The following is a 27,259-nucleotide window of genomic DNA, read 5'->3' as shown; positions in this document are numbered from 1 at the left end:
TGCGTCAGTGATCCCCAGTGCAGCAGCAGTGATACCACAAGGGTCATAGGCGAAGCATAGGTCCCGGTGTGCGGCAGGTCCAAGTGCAATGCAGTGATTCCGGTGTGATGCGTCGATCCGATTCCAGCGACAGCAGGCGATACGTCAATAACACTGCAGCAGACCCCTGGATCCACATCCAAGGTTCCAGCACTGGGTTGGTGCCTCTTGGCAGGACAGATTCACCACGAGATTAACCCAATGGTTAGAAAAGGAGAGTTCCAAGTCTTTTGTGTCCCTGAGACTTAGGCAACAGAAGGCAAGCCAGCAAGCCCTTGCAGTCTCTCCGGGTTCAAGAGATGCAGGTCCTGACCTTCTTACCCAGGAAGTTGAACAGCAGGCAGCAGCGCAGCTTAGCAAGGCAAGCGCATAACAAGGCAGAGTTCAGCATAGCAGTAGTCTAGCAGAGTGGCCGTCCTTTCAGCAGCATAGCCATTTGTCTTCATGGCAGAGTAGCCAGAGGTGTACTGAGTTGATGGTGTCAGGGGTCCAGTACTTATACCCAGTTGTTCTTTGAAGTGGAGGAGACTTCAAAGAAAAGCTGTGAAAGCACAAGGTTTCTTCCTTCCTGCCGCGGCTCCAGACTCACTACAGGTGAGTTTGCAGCTCTTTGTGTGAGGACAGGCACAGCCCTATTCAGGTGCAGGTGTTAGCTTCTCCCTCCCATCTAGTTCAGGAAGACCCATCAGCCATAAGTTATGGGTTATCAGGATGTGAATGGCACATCATAAACACTTGTGCTCTCTTTGTTGTGGCTGTCTAGAGGGATTGCTCAAAGCCCAGCTGTTCCCCACCCTAAAAGTATATTCAGAGACAGGCAGAGGCACAGGATGGTTAAAGTAGGAAAATGACAACTTTCTAAAAGTGCCATTTTGAGACTTACAATTTCAAATCCGACTTGACCACAAGTTGTGATTTTAAATTGTCCACAGACACCAAACTCAAAATTTCCATCTTTTCCCAATTGTAAATTACAATTATGAGATGTAGTAAGGCAAGTCCAATGCTAACCTATGGGACAGATAGTTTTCACTACCAGGACGAGTAAAACTTAAAAGCAGGTTTCCAACTTTTAAATACACTTCACCTTTCCCTTAGTGCTGTCCAGGGCCTACCTTACGGGTAACTTATATGTATTAAAAAGGAAGGTTTAGACCTGGAAAGAAGTTTTACATGCCGGGTCGACATAGCCAGCCGTGTAAAACTGCACATACAGGCTCTGTAGTGGCAGGTCCGAGACTTGGTTAAAGCACTACTTATGTGGGTGGTACAATCAGAGCTGCAGGCCTCCAAGTAGCATTTAATTTACATGCCCTGGGCATGTGTAGTGCATTTTACTAGGGAATTATAAGTAAATTAAATATGCCAATCGGGCAAGAGACAATATTGCCATGTTTTAGCGAGAGAGGACATGCACTTTAGCACTGGTTAGCAGTGGTAAAGTGCTCAGAGTCCTAAAGCCAGCAAAAACGAGATCAGAAAAATGAAGGAGGTAGACAATCAGTTTGGGGAAAGACCACCCTAAGGCTGTCAGGTCTAACAGTCCACTTTCCTGCTTCTTCCCACTTTGTTCTCAGGTCCAGTAGGCATATTAAAAGACACGCCCAGAACAGCGATTTCTGGTTCCGCCTACAGATTGAGCGAGTTCCTTTTTCTTACGCCTGTTGATTCCATTTTCTTAATTGAGTGCTGGGTTTACACCTGTACATGCTAGATATGGTCCCTAAAGAATTCCCGAACGTGTTTCTTACTATGATGGTCAATTGCTAATAATGTCAGGATTGTTGTATACAAGGAAAAGGGGCATCAGATACCCCATTACAGTCCTCACACTACATGGTTTAAGGAGACACTAGTTATTCTAGTGAATTTGATGGCATGATATAAGATAAAACCAGAATTCCAACGGGGCTTTGTAAGTGACTCTAAAAGTCTGTGCCCTCTAAAGGGCATTTCTATTTTGGTGGTTTCATCTGGGTAGGTCTGTTACTTGTTAATAACACAAGGAATGTGTTTTTGATGATTTTGTTGTGGGTTCTGTAGCCAAAGCCCTGAGTCCTTTGCCAGGCTGCCCTCAAATGGAGGCAGCATACCTGACAACAACGGGTAAGAATGTACTAGCTGTTGAGTCACATATTCATCTTTTTATATATACACAGGGAGCATGATTTTCACTGTGTTTTGGGGGCACTGGAGGCATGCGTAGACTTTTAAGGTATGCTATGCATATGTCAATCTAACATCTTTGAAGAAATTATGCTCTGACTTTTATTCTTTTTCAGAGGCACATCGAGAGGTGAAGCTACCACTCTGTGGCGTAGCTAGGGGGGGTTGGAGGGGGTGGTCGGTCTGTCCCAGGCGGCACAATTTTTGGGGCGGCGGCATTTACAAGGTGCGCTTGCTCTCCACACGGAGGCTGCACTGCACTGGTGGGGGCCTTTATAATTTATTTGGGGACACTCAAATTCTACAATAAAATAAATTATAAAGGCTGCCGCCAGTGCCGCGCGACCCCCGTATGAAGAACAAGTGCACCTTGTAAATGCCGCCTGCAGTGCAGCATTTGTGTCTTACCCGGGCCGTTTGTGTTTGGGAGTGGATTGGATCCCGTCCCAGGGCCGTCATTGGTAGCGCGCGAAAGCGCTACCAATCATTATGTTTGGCCAGCCCTCACTCGAGTCACTTGCTCCACCACCACGCACGCGCTTACCTCTCGTGAGTGGCCGCCAGCACGCCTATCACTGGAGGAAGGCCGGACCAGGGCGGCAAATTCAAATTGCCGCGCCGGGGCCCGCTTTCACTCACGGCCTGAACCTGCCTGCAGCCAGCCTTGTTTGCACCTCTGTAGAGTGCAGACCGGAGTCGATGGATGTCTTCAATTACAACAGCATGTATCAGCGGCCTAACTGAGTATGTATTGAATTTCTAACATTGGGTCAAGTATCAAATACTTGACCCCTACCACAAAAATAAGATTGTTTATATTTGCAAAATATTCTCTTTTTTGGTAGCTCGCTAGCTTTGGATCCTATTTGATGGAGCTCTTAACTCACCAGACCATGTCATGATGGCTTTTAAAAGTAGGTTTTTCAGTTTAAGTCATCCATGTAAATAGTTATTTAGTCTTAACAGAGACATTAGTTGCATTTCATGGGCTTAGATACAGTATTCTGCTACATTCTTGGACCTGGTCTCTGCAGGGTCAGATATGAGTTTTGTGTAGTGCAGTAACTTTTTTTAATCAAGCAAATGACAAAGGTTTCATCATTTATCTAGCACATGTATGCTGTTAATTTGGCCTCACATATTTGGGTTTTCCCGTAGTTCAGTGTTCTCTTTGAAAAATATTCTGAATTGTTAGATGATGGTGTGTTTTGGTTATTGAGTATTGGCCCATCCCCAAGTTTGTGGTGTGTTTATTCAGCAATGTGGAGGCACATTTCTGGGTTCACTTGTAGGGGTTCTGTGCGGTTGTGGCAGATGGTTGACTGGTATTGTCTCGGTCATTGACTTGGAAAGTGTGGTTATATTGTGGGTGTGATGCAGCCCATGGGGTTTCATTGCCCTGTGGTTAGCATGTACATGTTATTATCTGTATGTGCCAGGTGTGAGCAGTGTTGAACCTGTGTGGTGTTTGCCTAACATGGTCTTTTGTTTTTGTGTATATCATCTCATGGCGCATGGTGCGTCTAGGAGCAATACGATTGCAGAATTCACCCTATACCTATGCTGTGTTAGATGTATGTGGGATATTCTGCCTTATGTGATTTGTCGCTCATAGAAGTCTAACATGCAGTTAATGAAAGATGGTTTCCAAACATTCAAAAATTAAGCAAGGCAATTGCCAATTCCACAGATCACAGCTTCGCCCAAGATGATTTGGGGCATGTAATACTAAAATCCACACTTTTTGCGGTTACACTTCTACAGAGTTTCTCAATACAATTGAATGGAAGTGGGAACGTGAAAGAAATGTAACTTGTAGATAGTCTTTAATGAGCAAGTGCCAATGTCTCCTTGTGGGAAGGCATGTGAAAAGACCTTGGAATTCAGATACAAGTTAACTCTAACAGGAGAGGATTCTACTATTATCTATAATCCTTCCTTTGTTGTGCCAACTTCAGAACATGACTGCTCTGCTGGCATGGTACAGCGGAAATAAGTAGGGTACAACATGAAACAGAACAATAGTTAATTAAAAATGCATGTAAATACCGCCACCGATACGACACTTTAGTGGTCTTCAAGCAGATGCTAGAAAAACATCGTAATTGATGTCTAATTGCACATTAAGGCACATACGAGTAAGAGTTTTCATATTGAACATATACGCATTATGAGACATATGTGAGTGAACTAACACTCTTGAGTTGTATTTTGCTCGATACTGCTTTGTATTTCTTGTTTTTGTTTACATTTAGTAAAATTGAGTACTTGTAAAGTGTGAACTAATCACCCCTATGGGTCTCTAGGCACTGGGGGCCGTTGGGAAGATTAAGTAAGCTATTATGTTTCATCGACTAGCCCATTCTTCGCTTACCCGAGGTTTGTAAACGGTCTGTTATGTGAGGGGGGACTAACCAAGTTATGCAGTCAGCAAATGACATCATGACACGTGCCATCCATAGCTGCCTAGGTTTCAGATTGCTATGTGTGACATGTACATAATTTCAGTGTGGTTATGAGTGACATTTGACACTTTCTTGTGAGCAAAAATCAAGGAATAAAGATGAGGAAACATAAATATCAGAAATTAGACCCATTTGAGCAACGAGAAACTCTCAGAAGATCTAAAACTGCTGCAAACGCCTGCTGCAGCTGACTATAATTAAAAGAACAGCTATGGACATCTAGAAAGCAGGTCACATGGCTCCACTAAGAATTAACACCAAAAAGAGCAAGGACCTGCGGTTAGGCTGTAGAACCGCTGGAGCGAAGCTGTGCCTCTGACATTACAAGACAACAGTTTAGTAGAGAACACAGATCTTTACTGGACCCCACCAATGTCGAAGGGGTATTGCTGGGTGCACATAAGGCATTCAGAGTAGTAGTGGCATGGGCATCACCAGAACCTGCCCTGATGACCTGGCATAAATATCTCTAGATCTCTAGTGTCGCACAGCCACTGACAAGTTACACACCAAGTGTATATACACCAAACGACACTTCAAACAAAGATTGACATTTTGATTTCTGCTCGTGGCACAGAAGCAGCTTGGTCTACAGTCGGGTATTCAGTCCATCCTGCATTGCTGTTTAAAGCCTACAGCACATCAAGTGTCGAAAGACCCCTAAATCCAACCCCCTACCTTCAGATCCAGGTGAGTGCAAAAGTAGTCTGTCTCGAGTGACAGTCACAACGCACGCTGAGGAGAGCGCCGGTCTGTGAACATGTGGCATTGCGGCTGTTTGGAGAGAGCTCAAATAATAAACCAGGAGAGAAGAATCAATAAACTCCATGCTGCTCTCTCTGTCCCACATGGGACCTGGGCCCATACTATAACAGGGTGTGAGAGGCCCTAACACAAATCTCATTTGCCTCAGGCCTATACCATAAATTAATTAGAGTCAGCTGACTTAAGGACCACCGCCGCCATAGTGAGCATGTGTGTAATAGCATGATTGCTGGGCAAGCCTCGGGAGAGCCGGCGCGACACACATAGGTTACAGTCAGGCAGGATGATAAATATTTTTAAAAGTATTAAAAAAAATCACACCAGTATAATTAAGGTAGTGGCCCCGGGGTGCTGTGCACAGCCCTCTACAACTGCGAGTTCAGATAGTTAACACTTACTTGCACTAGTTAATAGAAAAATGTAAAACTAGCATTCAAATGATACATATGAGAAATATTTGTGCCCGAAATTTGACAGTGAGGTGAGATTCAAAATTTGAGTCTGAGACTTAAGCTCACACAATCACAGGGCTGTGGATGCCATGGGCGGCAACCTGAGGGATAGCCCCTGGCGCCACAAGATCTAGCTACGCCTCTGCTACCACTACGTTTTGGTGACCACCATCTTTATCAGCATCTTTATGGTATCATATATCAATTAAGCACTTTGTAGCAGAGTGACTAAAATAGGTCCTGACAAATGCCCATTGCACCTGCTCTTTGGCAATTTGAGACTAGAAACTTGTTAACCTTTTCTTAGAGTAAGGGACAAGTTCCTTCCCTGCTCCACACCATTGGTTTTATTCCTGTCCCTGGTAGACAGAATAAAATTGGAGGGTCTGACTAGGCAATGGTATTATTTTCATCACTCGTCACTTTTGCACTCTGCCCAAACTCTCATAGGGTAGGCTAAAACATCCAAGAGCTCCTCCAATTTTAGGAACTGTGGACCACATCACAACACGGTGTTGTGTTGTGAGAAGGAACCCTATGGTGAAGCATGCCACCTCAGGGTGAGTGAAGGGTCACATCCTAAAGAATTCATTCTTTCTTCCTTCTGTCCTTCTTTTTTTGTCTGTCAGAAACATCCACTCTCAGTGATTTTTTCAATATTAAATCTTTAATCTAGCTGTTAGACCCAGGTACTTTATTGTGCTTGTTTGGTCTGACCGTGTTAGACCAACATATCTGTGATGGCATCCTAGTGAAGTGAGTCACGATCTACCACATGAATATTGATGAGGTGAGTCAAAATTGCCACTCGCTCCGTATTGTGATTTTGTGAACCAACCTATTAGTACATTGGTTGGTTCACACAATCAGCATTGATTTTCAAAAAGTTGATGTGTAACCACTTTTTGTGAATCAATTCTTAGTGCATGCGGCCCATACTTTACAGTGTCAATAGCCGAAGACTGCCTGGACTCGGAAAAAGCAGCACAGAGGGCAATAGTCTTATTGGTCAGAGGATCTCTCATACTTCTTTCTGTTTTTTGCGTGAAAATATTTTACCTTTTAATAAAACATCAACACAAATGACAGTCAATTCACCTAATTCCCCATACATTCTTTTCCTCCCTGTGCCTTAAAAGATATGTAGGTGGCATACATAGCGTTTCCTGATATAATTGGACAAGTTTGTGAACTTCCTTGGAGTCTCAATTTCCCAATTCATATATGATGCATAGCTGCATTTCTAGACAAACATATTTAACATATTTAACTAGAATCAATGCTTACTAGTTTATGGTACACCCTAAGCAGCTTCAACCTATAGCAATAAATTCAACACTGCTTGCCAAGCCGCCCTGGAACTTCCTATGAATATGAGTCAACAAATGTGTGATTTGTTGGTTTCTTTCATAACTCAAGCATCCTACAGATTCTGGTACCATCTACGTTTCAATAGAATAGCAAATATTTCCATATAGTGACTATATGTGCATCATTGATATAGAGAGCCCAAAACTTGATGTAATAGGATGTCATTATTCCAGGGAAAGAGATCCCCATTACCAAGAGGACCACTCTTTGCAACTCAAGGCCCTGCATTTCGTAACCGTTTAATTACAGTGAGATTTTTCTTTACAAACGTTCCTTTACTTCAGCACAGTTCTAGAGATGTACAAAAAGTCTTCCTGTTCCAGCAATTTTCATATCCAGTAATTTAATTCATTTGCATAAGTTTCAACTATTCTTCTTGAGGCTGTTCTTTCATTGTTTGTTTGTGATTCACCCCATGCACATGCCTGTAAGGTATCCTAGATGGCAAATACGTTTGCAGATCAAACATTTATTATTAGACATTCTTAAATTGTATGCAGTGTGAGGTTAATTAATTCTCTGTATTTGAAATGTTCATTATCTGCAGTCTATCTTCATGAATTTTACTGGAGCATGATAGAGTCAGTGACATACTTAGATGGTCTCACACGGTTCATGCATTATCCTGAGCTTGTAAATGAGTTAATATTGTTCTGCTAACCAAAAAATATTGAATTCTGGAAAATGATTGATGATGTTACATAAAGAAGGTACGTTCCTGATATTATAGATGTAATGTATGTCAGCTAGCTACCAGGTCAAGATCTTCTCTTATGATTTCCATAAGCTGTTGATTATTAGATAAATAGTGCATATTCTGTTTCTTAGAGCATTGATTTAATGAGGATCTTCAATGGTTTTAATCCAGACATCAAGAATTTTTGGAGCATGTCCTTCTGCCATTCATTTAAAATATATTCCATGTTTGGATCCGAGGTACCTGCAATGTTAAGGTGTTCTCAATTGTAATCTACCTCAACACTTACCTTCTTTTCACTGTTAAGGTATATTACTTGCAACTCTGTTTCATTGCTGAAATGCCTTTTATATTGCTGGATTATTTTTATTTATTTATTTATTTATGTTAGCGATTTCTACAGCGCCTGGTGACCCAAGGGTATCCCTGCGCTATGTAGCTTGAACCTATTGAGACGGGCGGCAGTCGAAGGGAATTACTTGGGAAACAAATGGGTCTTAAGTTTCTTGCGGAACGCAAGGAAGTTGGATTCCAATCTGAGGGCCAGAGGGAGTGCGTTCCAGCCCTTGGCCGCCTGAACGGAGAATTGACGGCCTCCCGTGCGGATTTTTTTGAATCTGGGAATGTGGACTCGATTCTCGTTTTGCGATCGTAGCACTCTGGTTGCTGTATAGGGTGTAATCATGTTGCTGAGGATCGCTGGGCCGGAACCGTTGTAGAGCTTGTGTGTGGTACACATTGCTTTAAAGTGCACCCTTTGGCGAACAGGGAGCCAGTGCAGGGTTTTAACTACGGATTGTTCACTACGGTCAATGGTGCCACCAGCTTTCTTTGGAAATGGAGTCTCTTGGAGTGGGATTTCCTTAACTCCATGGTCTTAACAGAATCAAACACATTTTCCTTGGTTAGTCAGTCTGTTCATTTTTTATTTATCCCACTCAGCCTCTTTTCCTAGGTATTCATTTCCAACCAAATTCACTCACATGTCTCCAAACAACCCTACTGTTTTTCAGTCCTAGTGTCCAGAATACCTAACCAGTGCAGTGGTATTGTGCAATTTTGTATTGACATATACTCATTCCCAGCTTGCATTTGTTATTGCTGTGGAAGGTGGCCAAATAAATGTCTGAACTTTTGGTAGATTAAATTATTCTACCACAGCAGATGCCATCCTAAAAAGGTAAATGCAAAAACAGCAATTGATGGACAGAATGCAGAACAATATCATACTTTCACTCCAGTACAGAAATTTGGGGTTAAATCCATTGTTGCTTTGCTCCCCGTGCCATTCCAGTTTGAACCCAGCCATATACAAATCAGTTTTGACCCTGCGCCCAATGGGAACAGTCCAGCCTGAACTTCCAGGCCAGGTCCTCCCTGGACTGGAAACAAGCATCCTAGGACCGGTTTGAGGGTTTCACCCCTAATCAGCCTGGATAGCTTAACTCAAGTGGCATGGAGAGCGCAGGACCCACGTCTGGGCATACCCATCCCACTCGGGGTCACATAATAGGCTGTTCTGCTGAAGATGTGTCACTCTGCACTCACACTACCAGGCAAGCTCATGCTCTGACAGCATGTTTACAGTGGCTCAAATTATCTGTACCCACGGGATATTGCACCTTGCTTTAGAATGAGTAAATATGTTTTTAAAGCATTTCAACATAGTGAATATTTATTCAATAGAAGACAAAAAGAACAGAGCTCACTCATAATGATTAAATATTTTGGCGTATGGTTAGGTGAAATTAATATTTAGATTATTTTTTGTGTGAAGTGAATCGCCTAGCTTCTGTAATATGAAAATAGTCCCACTCAGTATAACTAGTCAAGTGTGGTTAAATTATGTTGGATAACTTTTGATAGATACCATCAAAAGAAAAGATCAGATAATTGTATTTTAGTCCTAATTTCAAGTGCCTTAAGCTCCTGCAACAACTATATTTTACTAGACTCAAGTCAAGCCTTTCTAAAACAATTCTTTGTATATTTGGTTTTCATTTCAGCCTCGATGTAATCATTTGTAAAACAATTCAGATTATATTTTATGTTTCACTCCAGCTTTAAAAAAGCTGAAAGAGAGCAAGCCATGTGTACGCTGAACATACTTACAGAAAAGTTAAAAAGAATTTCACAATAAAAAGAATGATAACATTATCTGAACTATATAACCCATATGCTTGCCCTATCATCATGTTTTATTTGGTTCTTTTAAAGTGTGCAGAATGAAATAACTGATCAACATATATAGAATTATGTAATATATAGTGAAAGTAAATATTTTCCTGCTCACAAGAAAGTCTTTGCTTTCTAACATGTTTTACACAAGACACTGCAATGTTAATATGAATTATTACAATTGTTCTCAAATAGTGCTATGTTTCTTTTTTGTTTTATATTTCTACAGAAGATACAGTTTCTACAATAAACAGTAAACATTCTGGGAAGCCCTGTGACTATAATGGCACCACCTACCATCATGGGGAAACGTTTGCAGGAGAAGGTCTTTTTCAAAACAAGCTGTCCAATCAATGTGCACAGTGCAGCTGCTCGGTAAGTAGCTTCAATTCAGTGCTTATGTCTTGAAATGGCTTAATGGACAATGAAGAATGGTAATGTTTCTGCATTAACTATTGGCACCCATGCCCATCGTCCAACCAAATGGCCATAGGCCTTGTTTACTGACTTAACCCCTTCCATGCTGGTGACGAACCCCAGCCGTCACGCTCTGCGGCGCTCGTGTGCTGATGACGGCTGGGGTTCGTCACGGCCCCGCCCTGTTCTTTTGTTTACCGCACAGCGGCGGAAACGGCCCAGCATGGAATGGGTTAATAAATACAGGTTGATATTGTCTTTTAATGCTATACCTTTAAGTTATTCATCTGATTGATAGTACACCAAAATGAGGTAACTAAGGACTGAGACTTACTTTGTTGTTGCATAGCTTCTCTAGAAACTTCTGCGTTGAGCCAAAAGTGAGGGATGTCACAAATGGAAAGACGCATAAAAGAAGTTCTCAATAGAAACACTCAAGCTTCTCTCAAGGATAACAAAGACATTGCACTTTTCCATGCAACATAAACTTATGAGACCCCCTGCTGCTGATAGGAATTCCCAGGCAGACCTCTTTAGTAAACAGAACTGACAAAATACTGTGATAAATGCTTCTCTACCAGGGGAATTAATCTTTTAACAGCTGTCAACCCGTCCATTTATCCTAATGTAAATGGTCTTAGCCTCAGAAGAAGTAATGATCTATTATAACCTCAACAAAAAGTAAATCTGTCAAATCTCAAAGCAACACAGATATTTTCAACCAGTTAAAAGAGTTGTATGTTTTATCCTGTTCTGTAATGCAACACAGATATTTTAAACCAGTTTAAAGAGTTGTATGTGTTAGCCTGTTGTGTACTTAAGTAGTAAATATTACCTAAAAATTGCTACCACAAAATAATTATGCTGTGCGGGATTTAACTCATTCTTGAGATATGAAACTATAATGCTGCAAAGGAGGAGTAGCTAAAAACTTTTGAAAACGTCTTATCATTTATAATAATTTTTGTATATGGCTTACGGTGAATATTTTTGATTCCAGGTTTTTGTGTAAATATATGATGATATGTATGGATGTGAATGAATGAGGGTATGAGTGTTTACGAATAGTTTATGCTAATTTGTACATTATTGATATTGTATAAAAGAGTTTTGTGAATATTGTATATATATGTATATTTTGAGGTCTTGTTATGTTTTGACAAATTGGTGAAATAATAACCAATAATCCTTGAAAAAGAAAAATTCAAAAGAAAATAAAAAGATTGATTCTTGACACCAGTATGGCATTCTACCATAGTGAATAATTCTTATGGTCATGTGATTTAGGAAAGAAAATTGTGACGACATTGGCACTCTGTTGTTCATTGGCATTTCGTGGCTCAGCCTTGCTGTTGGGGGCCCAGACCCAGTGGTGGTTTTTGATTGCAAGCTGTGAGTATGCTGTGTCTGATTGGTCATAGAAACCTTCTGGTGTGTGAATATTAAAACTGTACTTCCCCAACCATCATATATTCATTAATGTAACAGTTGTAGCAGTACACACATCTACACATTTTTTGAAGGACAAAACATTCTGACATGTCCTATTGACAAAACAGTGGCAGCCTTGTGCATAGCCAAGTAGTCAGAACGGGCTTTTAGCGGTAGGGCCTGATTTGTGAATTAAGCGGCTTAGCAGGTTTAGCAGGCCTAAGGGACCCTATGAGCAATGAGTCATGTTTTTTTTTCATCACTGTAGATCACATTTTTCTTTTATAAGTAATTTTGCTAACTAGTTTTTATACGTTTTTAAACAATAGATAGATGTTTATTGTTAAGGTTAATTATGTAAAGATGTATTTTTTAGGCAAACAGTATTTCTTTCTTACCTTAAAATGTTCCTCACTTTTTCTACTACACTCTGTTCTACACTCTACTCCTGCAATGTCAATCTAAAACCCTTTCCCTGGGCAAGGGGGATCCTCAGGGATTCTCTTTGATCCCCATGCCCTTTAACATCTATGTAGCTCCCCTTGCCCACTTTGTAAAGTCCTGTGGTTTTGAGATATTTTCTTATGCAGCCGACACCCAATTAGTCATCTCCTTTGGGCATGACATTGAGAATGTCAAACAGCGATTTGTCATCTGCATGAGAAAAATTGCCACTTGCATGTCCCTTAACTGTCTTCAGTTAAATGGAGAAAAAATAGAGGGAGTATGCTCTGTTCCATTTTCCTATTGCGGAACGGTACCGGTCGTTCTTTCATGCTGAGGACTTATCTTCTAAAAGAATCCCATGAAAAGTACCAGGAGACAACTGTTGATGACTGAGGGAAACTTGAAACCTCTTTATATCAGGCGGAGGACTGATTAGCCTCTTGATAGAAAAGTGCCATCACTGGAGGGCTATCAACCCTGGTGATCTTTGTTCATATTGGCCCGCTTCTTGAATTATTGATATTAGTACGGAAATAGCGGATTTTTAGCAGTACATTACTTGATAAGCCAGTGAAATTTTAAGTTCAAGAATCAACAACCTCAAGTAATAAGAAGACTCTATATACCAAGTAAGAAATATGATTAAAAATATATTTCTTTGTGATGGAATAGCACTATTATAAGGTATAGATGATATTATGCTAGAGAGACAGTAAGACTTAGAGTCCTGAAGAAGATGGCTTAGAAACATATAGCTCACCGAAACGCGTCAACGCCTCTTTATTGATATTGTTAAATTCGAGGAATGTTTGAGCCTAATTATAAAAGGATTAATAGACTCCAAAGGAACTGATTCAGGCGAATTAACGTGTTTATGATGATTTTTAATGTGTCCCATGTGTTTGTCTCACATGCACAGTGAAATTCAATTGTCATATGCATAAATCTGTCGGAATACATTTTTAACGTTTTTAGAAACAATTGGTTTAAATTGATTATTGGTTTTAATGAATTAACTTTTGTGATACTTATGAAAGTTTTTTTATTTGTTTATAATTGGTTTATGGGTTCTGAGATGATGTGAATGCCCTCTGTATGGCTGAATGTTGTAAAACTGACCATTGGCGATTTGGAATCCAAGAGAAACGTACATTTTCACATATACCAAAACAACCAGGAACCTGGATATACTTCTAGATGACAAGATATTAATAAAACACTAGATCACGTCCACTTGTGGCACTTATTCCATAGCAATGCACCTCCTCAGGAGAATCTTTCTGTGGCTTCCTCTGAGCTCTTGAAAGATTCCCACCCAGGCACTGGTAATCATTGATTATGGTAATGCTCTCATTCTAGCATTCAACGAATCCCTTCTATTCAAAATGCACATGGTCCAAAATACTGCAGCCACCTGGTCAATAAACTACCTCCATATATGCCTTCAGCTCCTATACTCAAAGGCCTTCACTTGCTCCCCATTACAAAAGAAGCACTGTTTAAACTACTCTGTCTGACAGACAAATCATTGTCGGGCAAAGTCCCTAAATACCTTCAGGATAGACTCATACTCTACCACCCTGACAGAAACCAATCCAAAAATCTACTTCTTCTATGCCTTCTGCGCATCTGAGCATCAAAATTTGGTGGCCTATTGCTTTCTTATCTTGCCCCCTACCACTGGAACAGGCTCCATTTGTTCATCCGTGCATGCACTGATCTCTCTGGTTTCAAAAAAATGTCAAGACCTGGTTGGTCTATCCAGCTGCTACTCCATTTGTCTCTCACCTCAGCCCCTCCGGGGGCGAGTCGTTTGTACTATACCAAGAACCCTTTAACATAACATAACGTAGATTTTACTACTGCTGTAATTTTATGTATTCCATAGTAGCGCATAATAGTAGAATATTCATTGAATTAACCTATTTAAGTAGAATTGATGCAGTTAAGCAAGCAATCAATCAATCAAAGACATTTATATCGCTCACTACTCACCCGAAGGGTCTCAAGGCGCTAGGAGAGGGGGGGTCCGCTACTGCTCGAACAGCCAGGTCTTGAGCTGCTTCCTGAAGGCGAGGTGGTCTTGGGTCAGGCGGAGGTGGGTTGGGAGGGAGTTCCAGGTCTTGGCGGCCAGGTAGGAGAAGGACCTTCCTCCTGTTGTGGCTCTGCGGATGCAGGGGACGACGGCGAGGGCGTGGCTGGTCGATCGGAGCTGGCATGTGGGAGTGTAGAAGTTGATGCGGCTGTTGAGGTATCTCGGGCCTTGGTTGTGTAGGGCTTTGTGTGCGTGGGTGAAGAGACGGAAGGTGATTCTCTTGTTGACCGGGAGCCAGTGCAGATCTCTCAGATGTCCGGAGATGTGGCTGTGTCGGGGGATGTCGAGGATGAGTCTGGCTGAGGCGTTTTGGATTCGCTGGAGTCTCTTCTGGAGCTTGGCGGTGGTTCCGGCGTAGAGGGTGTTGCCGTAGTCCAGTCGGCTGGTGACGAGGGCCTGGGTGACCGTCTTCCTGGTCTCGGTGGGGATCCACCAGAAGAACTTACGTAGCATGCGCAGGATATTGAAGCAGGACGAGGTGACGGCGTTGACTTGTCTGGTCATGGAGAGGGAGGAGTCCAGGATGAAGCCCAGGTTGCGTGCGTGGTCTGTTGGTTTGGGTGCGGAGCCCAGGGCGGGTGGCCACCAGGAGTCGTCCCAGGCGGACGGCGAGGAGCCCAGGATGAGAACTTCCGTCTTGTCTGAGTTCAGTTTCAGGCGGCTGGTCGTCATCCACTCGGCCACGTCTTACATCCCTTCGTGAAGGTTGGTTCTGGCGGTGGTGGGGTCGTTGGTGAGGGAGAGGATCAGCTGTGTGTCGTCGGCGTAGGAGATGATGTTGAGGTTGTGTTGGCCTGCGAAGGCCGCAAGGGGGCTCATGTAGACGTTGAAGAGGGTGGGGCTGAGCGAGGAGCCCTGAGGAACGCCGCAGATAACTTCGGTGGCCTCTGACCTGAACGGGGGTAGGCGGACTCTCTGTGTCCTTCCAGCGAGGAAGGAGATGATCCACTCTAGTGCCTTCTCTTGGATTCCGACGTTGCTGAGGCACTGCACTAGGGTGCGGTGGCAGACAGTGTCGAATGCTGCGGAGAGGTCTAGGAGGATGAGGGCCGCTGTTTCTCCGTTGTCGAGCAGGGTTCGGATGTCATCGGTGGCAGCGATGAGGGCGGTCTCGGTGCTGTGGTTGGCCCTGAAGCCCGACTGAGATGGGTCGAGGGATCCATTCGTCTTGAGGAAGGCGGCCAGTCGCTTGTTGGCGGTCTTCTCGATGACTTTGGCTGGAAAGGGGAGGAGCGAGATGGGGCGGTAGTTTTTGAGTTCGGTGGGGTCCGCTGTTGGTTTCTTAAGTAGAGCGCTGAGCTCGGCGTGCTTCCAGCTCTCAGGGAAGGTGGCGGTGTTGATGATGTCTCGCAGATGGGGTGCGATGACAGCGTCGGCTTTGTTGAAGACGTGGTGGGGGCAGGGGTCGGTGGGAGATCCGGAGTGGATGGAGTTCATCGTGCGGATGGTGTCTTTGGTGCTGATCACCGTCCAGGCGCTGAGGGTGGTGGTGGGGGGCGTTGGTGCGGTCGTGGGGAGCGTTGGTTGTGTGCTGAAGCTGTTGTGTATGTAAGCGATCTTGTTGTGGAAGTAGGAGGCGAGGGAGTTGCAGAGGTCTTGCGATGGTGTGATGTTGTTGTTTCCGGCGTTGGGGTTGGAGAGCTCTTTCACGATGTTGAAGAGTTCCTTGCTGTTGTGTGCGTTGTTGTCCAGCCGCTCCTTGAATGCTGTTTTCTTGGTGGCGTGGATCAGTTGATGGTGCTTTCGGGTGGCGAGCTTGAGGGTGGTCAGGTTGTCTGGTGTTGGGTCTCTTCTCCAGGCTCTTTCGAGGGCTCGGCAGTTCTTCTTGGAGCTCTTGAGTTCGTCGGTGAACCATGGGGCCTTCTTGCTGCCGGGTCTGCTGGGCGGGGTCCTCAGTGGGGCGAGGTCGTCTGCGCAGATGCTGATCCACTTCCTGAGGTTGTCAGCGGCCTGGCTGGGGTTCGCTGAGCTGGCGGGAGGGTGCTGGCTCAGGGATGCGGCGAGTTGGTCGGCCGTGATCTTGTTCCAGCTTCTTCGTGCAACCTGTTGCTGGTGGTGGTGGATCGTGGTCCTTCTGAAGCTTAAGTGGACGCAGCTGTGGTCCGTCCAGTGGAGCCCGGTGGCGTGGCTGAAGGCGATGTCTTTGCTGGATGAGAAGACGGCGTCGAGTGTGTGTCCGGCGTAGTGGGTGGGGGTGGTCACCAGCTGCTTGAGTCCGAGGTTGTCAAGCAGGGTGGTGGTGTTGCGGTCGTTGCTGTTCTCCAGGTGGAAGTTGAGGTCCCCGAGGAGGATGTAGTCAGCGGAGGGGAGGGAATGCGGGCTGATGAAGTCGGCGATGTCTTCGCTGAATTGTGTGCAGGGTCCCGGGGGTCTGTAGATGAGGGTGCCTCTGAGGGTGGTCTTGGGGTCGGTGTGAATCTGGAAGTGCAGGTGTTCGGCGGTTGTCAGGGTGTCGTCGGTGTTGGTCGTGATGCGGATGGTGTTCCTGTGGATGATGGCGATGCCTCCTCCTATCTGGTTGGCGCGGTCTCTCCGGGTGATCTTGTAGCCCTCCGGGATGGCGATGGCCATGTCGGCGCTGAGGAGGCGTTCATCCATGTTTCCGTGAGGAAGGCGACGTCTGGAGATGTGGTGTCGAGGAGGTTCCAGAGTTGGATGGCGTGTCTGTGGACGGAGCGGGTGTTGAGCAGAATGCACTTCAGGTGGTTGCTGCTGGTGTTCGGCTTGGTGGGTGCGGGTGCAGTGCGGGTCCGGATGCAGGTAAACTTGCAGGAGTGGCAGCTGAAGGGTCCGTGGGTGCGTCTCGGGGTGGCTCGGTAGCATCCCGGGGTTCGGCCGGTGTTGAGTGCGTTGAGGGTGGCGGCGTCGTAGGTCTGGCGGGTGGGCTGGTGTCTGCGGGGGTCTGGCGCTGGGCGCGGTCCAGGCGCGATCGGGCGCAGACGGGCTTACCTTTGGCGCGCCTTCGGCGTGCTTAGGGTGCGCCCGCTGCGCGTCACCGGTGCGCGATAGGCACTCTGCCATTAGTGCAGGGTGGGGGGGTGTAGCGTGGGAGGAGCAGCTGGGAGCGGGAGCGGGGCGCCGAATGGGAAGGGCGACACAGGGTAGTGGGCGGGGCCGCAGGGGGGCAGCGGCGGGGAGGTGGCGGGAAACGCGGCAGGTGCTGGGCTCAACAAGGGGAGACAGGGGACAACAGCGGACTAAGGCAGAAAAAAACTTACAACGTAGGGGAGAAATACAGATGCAGAATACAGGCTACAAACAGCTAACTACAGCGGAACAAAAGTTAACAGGGAGAAGAAGGAGCAAGCAGCGCAGGCAGGGCACAACCAGAAGCAGCGGCCGGGGATCCGGGGCACCGCTGCGGGCAGCGGCCGCACTCGCCTGGAACCAGGGGCACCGCTGCGGGCAGCGGCCGCACTCGCCTGGAACCAGGGGCACAGCTACGGGCAGTGGCGGCACTTGGTGGGAGCGGGGGCAGCCTGGACTCACACCCGGAGGAGTGAGCTCGGTGCGTGGAGTGACCGGCCCAGAGGGTCAGAGGTCACCCGCAAGCAATTTCTAACAAAACTGAGAGTGAAACAGATCATCTATAAAATAAGAATATAGCTGTCTTTAGTTCCCCCAAACCGCAACAACTTTATCACATAATATCACGGGTTCTAACTAGACGCTAATGAGAAATAAAAAGCACAATTCTTGTACCAAGAAGCTCTCCAACCCAACAAAGAAGTGGTTACTACTGAGAACCTCAAAACAATGTGTTATCTAAAGATAGATTTGGAGTCACACATAGACGGATCTTTGGAGAGATATAGCAAACTGCCTACTCCTCAAAGAATTTACAAACTTTGAATCAGCAGCAACCTAGAAATGGGTGAAACGCAGAAATGGTGACACAATAGATAGTAATCCTAGCAGACATGTTTAAAATGTAGAAAACATATCTGTAACAGAATTGTTGTAAACACTTTTGTACAAGTAAACATTCTCTGTATAGAGTATAGCGATCTGATACCCCACAGTCATCTACACACTGTATAAAACTTTAAATTAAATAAAAGTAGATAAACCTAATTCTTTCCTTAAATTAACAGAAAGAGGAGACTGTAGAGGCTGCATTATATCTAGCGGTAGGAGGAGCTTGCCGAGTTTCATTCTGTGGAAGACCAGGGAGTTACATGAAAACTGCACGAGATTCTGGGGACTTTTGTGAATGGGCTCTAATTTTTAGTGCATGGGAGCTTGTTCCATGTGGGATAATCATCACAAAGGGAACCATGCAGCACGTCAGAGGGTGCTGCTTCTCAAGTTGATTTTACTGCTGCCTAAACAGATTTTCTACTTGAGCTGCAGCTTTCGTACCATTAACAGTTATGACAGCCCGCATTTGAAAAACCTTGCCAGGTGCCCTCCTAGTGACCGAAAATCATGCGCCAAAAAGCACACTAGGGAATACCAAATCTCTCTCGCCAACTTACCGTTGGCGAGCCACATGCAAGAAAACACTATGCCACATGGTGGTTGGTGGAATTTAGCCCAAACTCTGCCAACTCCGCCTGTGGATCAGAGTTTATCATCCATCCCTAATTATATCACAGTTATCATAGTCAATTCACTCCACTATTTGTGTAATCAAAACAAACTATATTCTAAAAACTTTATTTCGGTCGGTCAAGCCATAAAAGTGCATGATAAACAATTCACACATATATACACAATTTATACAGCAATTACATTTTCATAATATATACATATATACATGATTAAAAAACACTTGCTACAAAATGCAATTTTGCAATCAATTGGCAATAAATAAAATGCACTTTAAGGATAAAAGAAACAAAAGGGGTGTCTCTAATTAATCCTCCCCTATGCATACTTTAAAAGACTTCTCCTGACGTGCCACATGGCGTTTAAGAACCGTGATACTGTGAACACAATTAGAGGATCAGTATCGTACTTTCAAACTCTAAAAGCCTCGGCACGGCGGGTAAACCCTACATTTTTACATAATTGGGTTAGCCAGCGTTTGCAGGGTAGCTCGTATCCCGGGCAAAAGAATGGGACAGGCAGATCAGTTTCAGACGTTAATTTACAATTAGGGCACATACTCGAATTCTCCTTAGCCAATGAACTAGTGTAGTCAGCCAAGGATATGTTCCCCCATCTAAATTGTTTATACAGTTTCCTCGTCATGGGTGGCAGAATTTCATCCAGAAAGGGTTCCTTCATATACATGTCCTTTACCTGTAGAAACTCCCTGGTCAACCTGCCCTCTTTAGTGCTCTCCTGTAATAATAGCAGATTGGATTGCCTAAACTGTTTCACGAGATCCACCCTTGATATTGTGGGACAGATTAGCTCAGGAGATAACCAGAGTTCCGGTCTCCCAAGCCTATACACAAGGGATGGGAGACCGGAGGCCAACCATGGGGTTTTACAGGATTTGAGTTTGGGGAGAACTCCTTTCAGCTTTTCTTTAAACGCACTTAGCTCGGGAGTTGCCCATAACCTCTTCCAAAATGACAAGGGCCTAAGGGCGATCTCTTGATCAATTGGCGTCATACCCAAGTCCATGCGGAGGGGGACCAGTGGGGTGCTGAGTGGTAAACCTATGAGCTGCCTCATTAAATTGTTTTTTAATTTCATAAGCTCTACGGTAGAACTGTCCCCCCCAAAGCTCCGCCCAATACAAGGTGGCCATTCTCTTGCTTGAGCCTTGTATATCTCCACCACAGGGGCAGCTGGCTTAAAAGTGAACGTTCCAAGAATTTTCAATATCCCCCCTGATGTCTGGGTGAGCCTAAGCCATGCTTTAGTCATTTGGGGTATTTACAACAAGGGGTGGTGAGGGACAGAGTCTCTGAATTAAGCAGAAAGCTCTCACCCAGTCAAGAGATCAGGGCTAGATCCAACACCGTTTTTTAGCTCACTGCACCATCCCAGTTTCAGAACCTGGCTGTATGCAAATTAGTCTGTTCCTGTCCCAGTGCATGATGGGAACAGGGCAAACCAAACTACAAAAGCCAATTCTTACACTGGGAAGGAAACAAGCTCCCGGGGACCGGTTTCTGGCATTACAGCCGTCTTCGGCCCGGTTTGCTTGAATCCTGATGGTGCAATGAGCAAGGGTCTCACATCTGAGAATACCCTTCCACGCTTAGGGTGGACAAAAATATTTACAACAAGGGGTGGTGAGGGACAGAGTCTCTGAATTAAGCAGAAAGCTCTCACCCAGTCAAGAGATCAGGGCTAGATCCAACACCGTTTTTTAGCTCACTGCACCATCCCAGTTTCAGAACCTGGCTGTATGCAAATTAGTCTGTTCCTGTCCCAGTGCATGATGGGAACAGGGCAAACCAAACTACAAAAGCCAATTCTTACACTGGGAAGGAAACAAGCTCCCGGGGACCGGTTTCTGGCATTACAGCCGTCTTCGGCCCGGTTTGCTTGAATCCTGATGGTGCAATGAGCAAGGGTCTCACATCTGAGAATACCCTTCCACGCTTAGGGTGGACAAAAATATTTACAACAAGGGGTGGTGAGGGACAGAGTCTCTGAATTAAGCAGAAAGCTCTCACCCAGTCAAGAGATCAGGGCTAGATCCAACACCGTTTTTTAGCTCACTGCACCATCCCAGTTTCAGAACCTGGCTGTATGCAAATTAGTCTGTTCCTGTCCCAGTGCATGATGGGAACAGGGCAAACCAAACTACAAAAGCCAATTCTTACACTGGGAAGGAAACAAGCTCCCGGGGACCGGTTTCTGGCATTACAGCCGTCTTCGGCCCGGTTTGCTTGAGTCCTGATGGTGCAATGAGCAAGGGTCTCACATCTGAGAATACCCTTCCACGCTTAGGGTGGACAAAAATATTTACAACAAGGGGTGGTGAGGGACAGAGTCTCTGAATTAAGCAGAAAGCTCTCACCCAGTCAAGAGATCAGGGCTAGATCCAACACCGTTTTTTAGCTCACTGCACCATCCCAGTTTCAGAACCTGGCTGTATGCAAATTAGTCTGTTCCTGTCCCAGTGCATGATGGGAACAGGGCAAACCAAACTACAAAAGCCAATTCTTACACTGGGAAGGAAACAAGCTCCCGGGGACCGGTTTCTGGCATTACAGCCGTCTTCGGCCCGGTTTGCTTGAATCCTGATGGTGCAATGAGCAAGGGTCTCACATCTGAGAATACCCTTCCACGCTTAGGGTGGACAAAAATATTTACAACAAGGGGTGGTGAGGGACAGAGTCTCTGAATTAAGCAGAAAGCTCTCACCCAGTCAAGAGATCAGGGCTAGATCCAACACCGTTTTTTAGCTCACTGCACCATCCCAGTTTCAGAACCTGGCTGTATGCAAATTAGTCTGTTCCTGTCCCAGTGCATGATGGGAACAGGGCAAACCAAACTACAAAAGCCAATTCTTACACTGGGAAGGAAACAAGCTCCCGGGGACCGGTTTCTGGCATTACAGCCGTCTTCGGCCCGGTTTGCTTGAATCCTGATGGTGCAATGAGCAAGGGTCTCACATCTGAGAATACCCTTCCACGCTTAGGGTGGACAAAAATATTTACAACAAGGGGTGGTGAGGGACAGAGTCTCTGAATTAAGCAGAAAGCTCTCACCCAGTCAAGAGATCAGGGCTAGATCCAACACCGTTTTTTAGCTCACTGCACCATCCCAGTTTCAGAACCTGGCTGTATGCAAATTAGTCTGTTCCTGTCCCAGTGCATGATGGGAACAGGGCAAACCAAACTACAAAAGCCAATTCTTACACTGGGAAGGAAACAAGCTCCCGGGGACCGGTTTCTGGCATTACAGCCGTCTTCGGCCCGGTTTGCTTGAATCCTGATGGTGCAATGAGCAAGGGTCTCACATCTGAGAATACCCTTCCACGCTTAGGGTGGACAAAAATATTTACAACAAGGGGTGGTGAGGGACAGAGTCTCTGAATTAAGCAGAAAGCTCTCACCCAGTCAAGAGATCAGGGCTAGATCCAACACCGTTTTTTAGCTCACTGCACCATCCCAGTTTCAGAACCTGGCTGTATGCAAATTAGTCTGTTCCTGTCCCAGTGCATGATGGGAACAGGGCAAACCAAACTACAAAAGCCAATTCTTACACTGGGAAGGAAACAAGCTCCCGGGGACCGGTTTCTGGCATTACAGCCGTCTTCGGCCCGGTTTGCTTGAATCCTGATGGTGCAATGAGCAAGGGTCTCACATCTGAGAATACCCTTCCACGCTTAGGGTGGACAAAAATATTTACAACAAGGGGTGGTGAGGGACAGAGTCTCTGAATTAAGCAGAAAGCTCTCACCCAGTCAAGAGATCAGGGCTAGATCCAACACCGTTTTTTAGCTCACTGCACCATCCCAGTTTCAGAACCTGGCTGTATGCAAATTAGTCTGTTCCTGTCCCAGTGCATGATGGGAACAGGGCAAACCAAACTACAAAAGCCAATTCTTACACTGGGAAGGAAACAAGCTCCCGGGGACCGGTTTCTGGCATTACAGCCGTCTTCGGCCCGGTTTGCTTGAATCCTGATGGTGCAATGAGCAAGGGTCTCACATCTGAGAATACCCTTCCACGCTTAGGGTGGACAAAAATATTTACAACAAGGGGTGGTGAGGGACAGAGTCTCTGAATTAAGCAGAAAGCTCTCACCCAGTCAAGAGATCAGGGCTAGATCCAACACCGTTTTTTAGCTCACTGCACCATCCCAGTTTCAGAACCTGGCTGTATGCAAATTAGTCTGTTCCTGTCCCAGTGCATGATGGGAACAGGGCAAACCAAACTACAAAAGCCAATTCTTACACTGGGAAGGAAACAAGCTCCCGGGGACCGGTTTCTGGCATTACAGCCGTCTTCGGCCCGGTTTGCTTGAATCCTGATGGTGCAATGAGCAAGGGTCTCACATCTGAGAATACCCTTCCACGCTTAGGGTGGACAAAAATATTTACAACAAGGGGTGGTGAGGGACAGAGTCTCTGAATTAAGCAGAAAGCTCTCACCCAGTCAAGAGATCAGGGCTAGATCCAACACCGTTTTTTAGCTCACTGCACCATCCCAGTTTCAGAACCTGGCTGTATGCAAATTAGTCTGTTCCTGTCCCAGTGCATGATGGGAACAGGGCAAACCAAACTACAAAAGCCAATTCTTACACTGGGAAGGAAACAAGCTCCCGGGGACCGGTTTCTGGCATTACAGCCGTCTTCGGCCCGGTTTGCTTGAATCCTGATGGTGCAATGAGCAAGGGTCTCACATCTGAGAATACCCTTCCACGCTTAGGGTGGACAAAAATATTTACAACAAGGGGTGGTGAGGGACAGAGTCTCTGAATTAAGCAGAAAGCTCTCACCCAGTCAAGAGATCAGGGCTAGATCCAACACCGTTTTTTAGCTCACTGCACCATCCCAGTTTCAGAACCTGGCTGTATGCAAATTAGTCTGTTCCTGTCCCAGTGCATGATGGGAACAGGGCAAACCAAAGTACAAAAGCCAATTCTTACACTGGGAAGGAAACAAGCTCCCGGGGACCGGTTTCTGGCATTACAGCCGTCTTCGGCCCGGTTTGCTTGAATCCTGATGGTGCAATGAGCAAGGGTCTCACATCTGAGAATACCCTTCCACGCTTAGGGTGGACAAAAATATTTACAACAAGGGGTGGTGAGGGACAGAGTCTCTGAATTAAGCAGAAAGCTCTCACCCAGTCAAGAGATCAGGGCTAGATCCAACACCGTTTTTTAGCTCACTGCACCATCCCAGTTTCAGAACCTGGCTGTATGCAAATTAGTCTGTTCCTGTCCCAGTGCATGATGGGAACAGGGCAAACCAAACTACAAAAGCCAATTCTTACACTGGGAAGGAAACAAGCTCCCGGGGACCGGTTTCTGGCATTACAGCCGTCTTCGGCCCGGTTTGCTTGAATCCTGATGGTGCAATGAGCAAGGGTCTCACATCTGAGAATACCCTTCCACGCTTAGGGTGGACAAAAATATTTACAACAAGGGGTGGTGAGGGACAGAGTCTCTGAATTAAGCAGAAAGCTCTCACCCAGTCAAGAGATCAGGGCTAGATCCAACACCGTTTTTTAGCTCACTGCACCATCCCAGTTTCAGAACCTGGCTGTATGCAAATTAGTCTGTTCCTGTCCCAGTGCATGATGGGAACAGGGCAAACCAAACTACAAAAGCCAATTCTTACACTGGGAAGGAAACAAGCTCCCGGGGACCGGTTTCTGGCATTACAGCCGTCTTCGGCCCGGTTTGCTTGAGTCCTGATGGTGCAATGAGCAAGGGTCTCACATCTGAGAATACCCTTCCACGCTTAGGGTGGACAAAAATATTTACAACAAGGGGTGGTGAGGGACAGAGTCTCTGAATTAAGCAGAAAGCTCTCACCCAGTCAAGAGATCAGGGCTAGATCCAACACCGTTTTTTAGCTCACTGCACCATCCCAGTTTCAGAACCTGGCTGTATGCAAATTAGTCTGTTCCTGTCCCAGTGCATGATGGGAACAGGGCAAACCAAACTACAAAAGCCAATTCTTACACTGGGAAGGAAACAAGCTCCCGGGGACCGGTTTCTGGCATTACAGCCGTCTTCGGCCCGGTTTGCTTGAATCCTGATGGTGCAATGAGCAAGGGTCTCACATCTGAGAATACCCTTCCACGCTTAGGGTGGACAAAAATATTTACAACAAGGGGTGGTGAGGGACAGAGTCTCTGAATTAAGCAGAAAGCTCTCACCCAGTCAAGAGATCAGGGCTAGATCCAACACCGTTTTTTAGCTCACTGCACCATCCCAGTTTCAGAACCTGGCTGTATGCAAATTAGTCTGTTCCTGTCCCAGTGCATGATGGGAACAGGGCAAACCAAACTACAAAAGCCAATTCTTACACTGGGAAGGAAACAAGCTCCCGGGGACCGGTTTCTGGCATTACAGCCGTCTTCGGCCCGGTTTGCTTGAATCCTGATGGTGCAATGAGCAAGGGTCTCACATCTGAGAATACCCTTCCACGCTTAGGGTGGACAAAAATATTTACAACAAGGGGTGGTGAGGGACAGAGTCTCTGAATTAAGCAGAAAGCTCTCACCCAGTCAAGAGATCAGGGCTAGATCCAACACCGTTTTTTAGCTCACTGCACCATCCCAGTTTCAGAACCTGGCTGTATGCAAATTAGTCTGTTCCTGTCCCAGTGCATGATGGGAACAGGGCAAACCAAACTACAAAAGCCAATTCTTACACTGGGAAGGAAACAAGCTCCCGGGGACCGGTTTCTGGCATTACAGCCGTCTTCGGCCCGGTTTGCTTGAATCCTGATGGTGCAATGAGCAAGGGTCTCACATCTGAGAATACCCTTCCACGCTTAGGGTGGACAAAAATATTTACAACAAGGGGTGGTGAGGGACAGAGTCTCTGAATTAAGCAGAAAGCTCTCACCCAGTCAAGAGATCAGGGCTAGATCCAACACCGTTTTACAGCTCACTGCACCATCCCAGTTTCAGAACCTGGCTGTATGCAAATTAGTCTGTTCCTGTCCCAGTGCATGATGGGAACAGGGCAAACCAAACTACAAAAGCCAATTCTTACACTGGGAAGGAAACAAGCTCCCGGGGACCGGTTTCTGGCATTACAGCCGTCTTCGGCCCGGTTTGCTTGAATCCTGATGGTGCAATGAGCAAGGGTCTCACATCTGAGAATACCCTTCCACGCTTAGGGTGGACAAAAATATTTACAACAAGGGGTGGTGAGGGACAGAGTCTCTGAATTAAGCAGAAAGCTCTCACCCAGTCAAGAGATCAGGGCTAGATCCAACACCGTTTTTTAGCTCACTGCACCATCCCAGTTTCAGAACCTGGCTGTATGCAAATTAGTCTGTTCCTGTCCCAGTGCATGATGGGAACAGGGCAAACCAAACTACAAAAGCCAATTCTTACACTGGGAAGGAAACAAGCTCCCGGGGACCGGTTTCTGGCATTACAGCCGTCTTCGGCCCGGTTTGCTTGAATCCTGATGGTGCAATGAGCAAGGGTCTCACATCTGAGAATACCCTTCCACGCTTAGGGTGGACAAAAATATTTACAACAAGGGGTGGTGAGGGACAGAGTCTCTGAATTAAGCAGAAAGCTCTCACCCAGTCAAGAGATCAGGGCTAGATCCAACACCGTTTTTTAGCTCACTGCACCATCCCAGTTTCAGAACCTGGCTGTATGCAAATTAGTCTGTTCCTGTCCCAGTGCATGATGGGAACAGGGCAAACCAAACTACAAAAGCCAATTCTTACACTGGGAAGGAAACAAGCTCCCGGGGACCGGTTTCTGGCATTACAGCCGTCTTCGGCCCGGTTTGCTTGAATCCTGATGGTGCAATGAGCAAGGGTCTCACATCTGAGAATACCCTTCCACGCTTAGGGTGGACAAAAATATTTACAACAAGGGGTGGTGAGGGACAGAGTCTCTGAATTAAGCAGAAAGCTCTCACCCAGTCAAGAGATCAGGGCTAGATCCAACACCGTTTTTTAGCTCACTGCACCATCCCAGTTTCAGAACCTGGCTGTATGCAAATTAGTCTGTTCCTGTCCCAGTGCATGATGGGAACAGGGCAAACCAAACTACAAAAGCCAATTCTTACACTGGGAAGGAAACAAGCTCCCGGGGACCGGTTTCTGGCATTACAGCCGTCTTCGGCCCGGTTTGCTTGAATCCTGATGGTGCAATGAGCAAGGGTCTCACATCTG

The 27,259-nt window shown here is 45.7% G+C and overlaps 1 protein-coding gene across 1 annotated transcript in view; it reads left to right on the top strand.

Moving 5' to 3' along the window:
- CHRDL1 (chordin like 1) overlaps positions 1–27,259 on the top strand; it is a 665,455-nt gene that overhangs the window by 415,281 nt on the left and 222,915 nt on the right. The window contains exon 4 of the mRNA XM_086951036.1: positions 10,363–10,508. Coding sequence (XP_086807162.1) covers positions 10,363–10,508 — 146 coding nt within the window. The remainder of the gene's footprint in view (positions 1–10,362; positions 10,509–27,259) is intronic.

This window comes from Lissotriton vulgaris, unplaced genomic scaffold, assembly GCF_964263255.1.
Source record: "Lissotriton vulgaris unplaced genomic scaffold, aLisVul1.2 SCAFFOLD_666, whole genome shotgun sequence".
NCBI lineage: Eukaryota > Metazoa > Chordata > Amphibia > Caudata > Salamandridae > Lissotriton > Lissotriton vulgaris.
This window is presented reverse-complemented; position numbering and strand designations above follow the sequence as displayed.